The sequence below is a fragment of the Nanorana parkeri genome, unplaced genomic scaffold (assembly GCF_000935625.1).
Source record: "Nanorana parkeri isolate BGI_ZX_2015 unplaced genomic scaffold, ASM93562v1 scaffold2636, whole genome shotgun sequence".
NCBI lineage: Eukaryota > Metazoa > Chordata > Amphibia > Anura > Dicroglossidae > Nanorana > Nanorana parkeri.
Genome location: NW_017308904.1, coordinates 84,127 through 85,240, shown reverse-complemented (window position 1 = coordinate 85,240; position 1,114 = coordinate 84,127). Strand labels below are relative to the sequence as shown.

Here is a 1,114-nt window from a genome sequence, read left to right as displayed (position 1 = left end):
AAAGGGGAGCTCTGAATTTTTGGCAAAATCATCAGCTTTTTTTTTTTTTTTTTTTTTTTAGATATAACAAACCTAAAGGAAGCAAATAAGATAAGTTAATTGTTAGGATTAACATACACTTTAAGAGCCAAACAGGAGACACATATTGAGAATACTAATGGTAAACAAGTTAAGTTAAGGTAACCCAGCTTGTCCACTTGCCACAGCAGGGAAGACCTTACAATTCACACTTTAAAATATACAAAACCTTTGATCACTGAAAAGCAAAAATGCAATGTCCAACTTCCCTACTCAATATTATGTTTATTGCTACAAGTCTTTGTTGATGAATGTAAGAAAGTCAGAAATTGAGAAACAAGGATTGAAGGTTCTTTAGCGTTCTCATGTATTTGAGCACCAAAACCATATTTGGTTAATTATATGTATTTGAAAAGAGTTTATGCCACACAAGTACTCTAACTCCATTTTTCCTTTCTTCATGCAGTTCCTCAGTAATCTCATCTTGGATTGATAAGCAGTTCCAGTAAGTATTAGTATATAGCAGTAGATGCTACAAGAAAGACTACAAGTAATGCTGGCCATCGGCATTAGTAACCTGTCAGGCATACATGTGCAATCCAATTGTTTCCCAATGCCTTTTGTGTCAACTTCTGCCCTAAACATGAACTCTCTTGATTGGGCAATAGAGGAGGGAGGGGGGAGTTACCTAGTGTAGAATTATCTATAGGGAAAACAGTAATGATTGTATGTACCCCAGAAAATCCTGTTCATGGCTGTTGGGCACTACCCCATAAACATTAGATCTCTGCCTGATCCATGCAAAAATAATTAGGGAGCCCAGCATCTTAAGTCTTTGAGAGCATTATGGGGCTGATGTATAAAGGCCTGCGCTTGGACATTACTGCTGCTATATGAAGGAAAAAGAGAAGGAAGGAAAGAAAGAAACATATGTATTGCAATTCAAGCTAAAGTCCAGGCAAAGAGCTAAATGTGCAGTTAAAATACATACTATACATACCTTCCAACTGTCTTCCAAATGGAGGGGCTGTCCGTCATTTGGAACCAAATCTCTTTATTCCTCGTTCCTCCTTGGTTGTCCCTCATTTTGGTCTGA

At 37.3% G+C, this 1,114-nt stretch overlaps 1 protein-coding gene across 1 annotated transcript in view; it reads left to right on the top strand.

The window, feature by feature from the left end:
- The window catches only part of LOC108802061 (myosin-binding protein C, fast-type-like), a gene marked incomplete at its 5' end in the record, with an annotated part of 30,473 nt that extends 29,959 nt beyond the window's left edge, over positions 1 to 514 (top strand). Inside the window, one exon of the mRNA XM_018573953.1 lies at positions 485 to 514. Coding sequence (XP_018429455.1) covers positions 485 to 495 — 11 coding nt within the window. The remainder of the gene's footprint in view (positions 1 to 484) is intronic.
- Between the last annotated feature and the right edge of the window lie 600 nt (positions 515 to 1,114).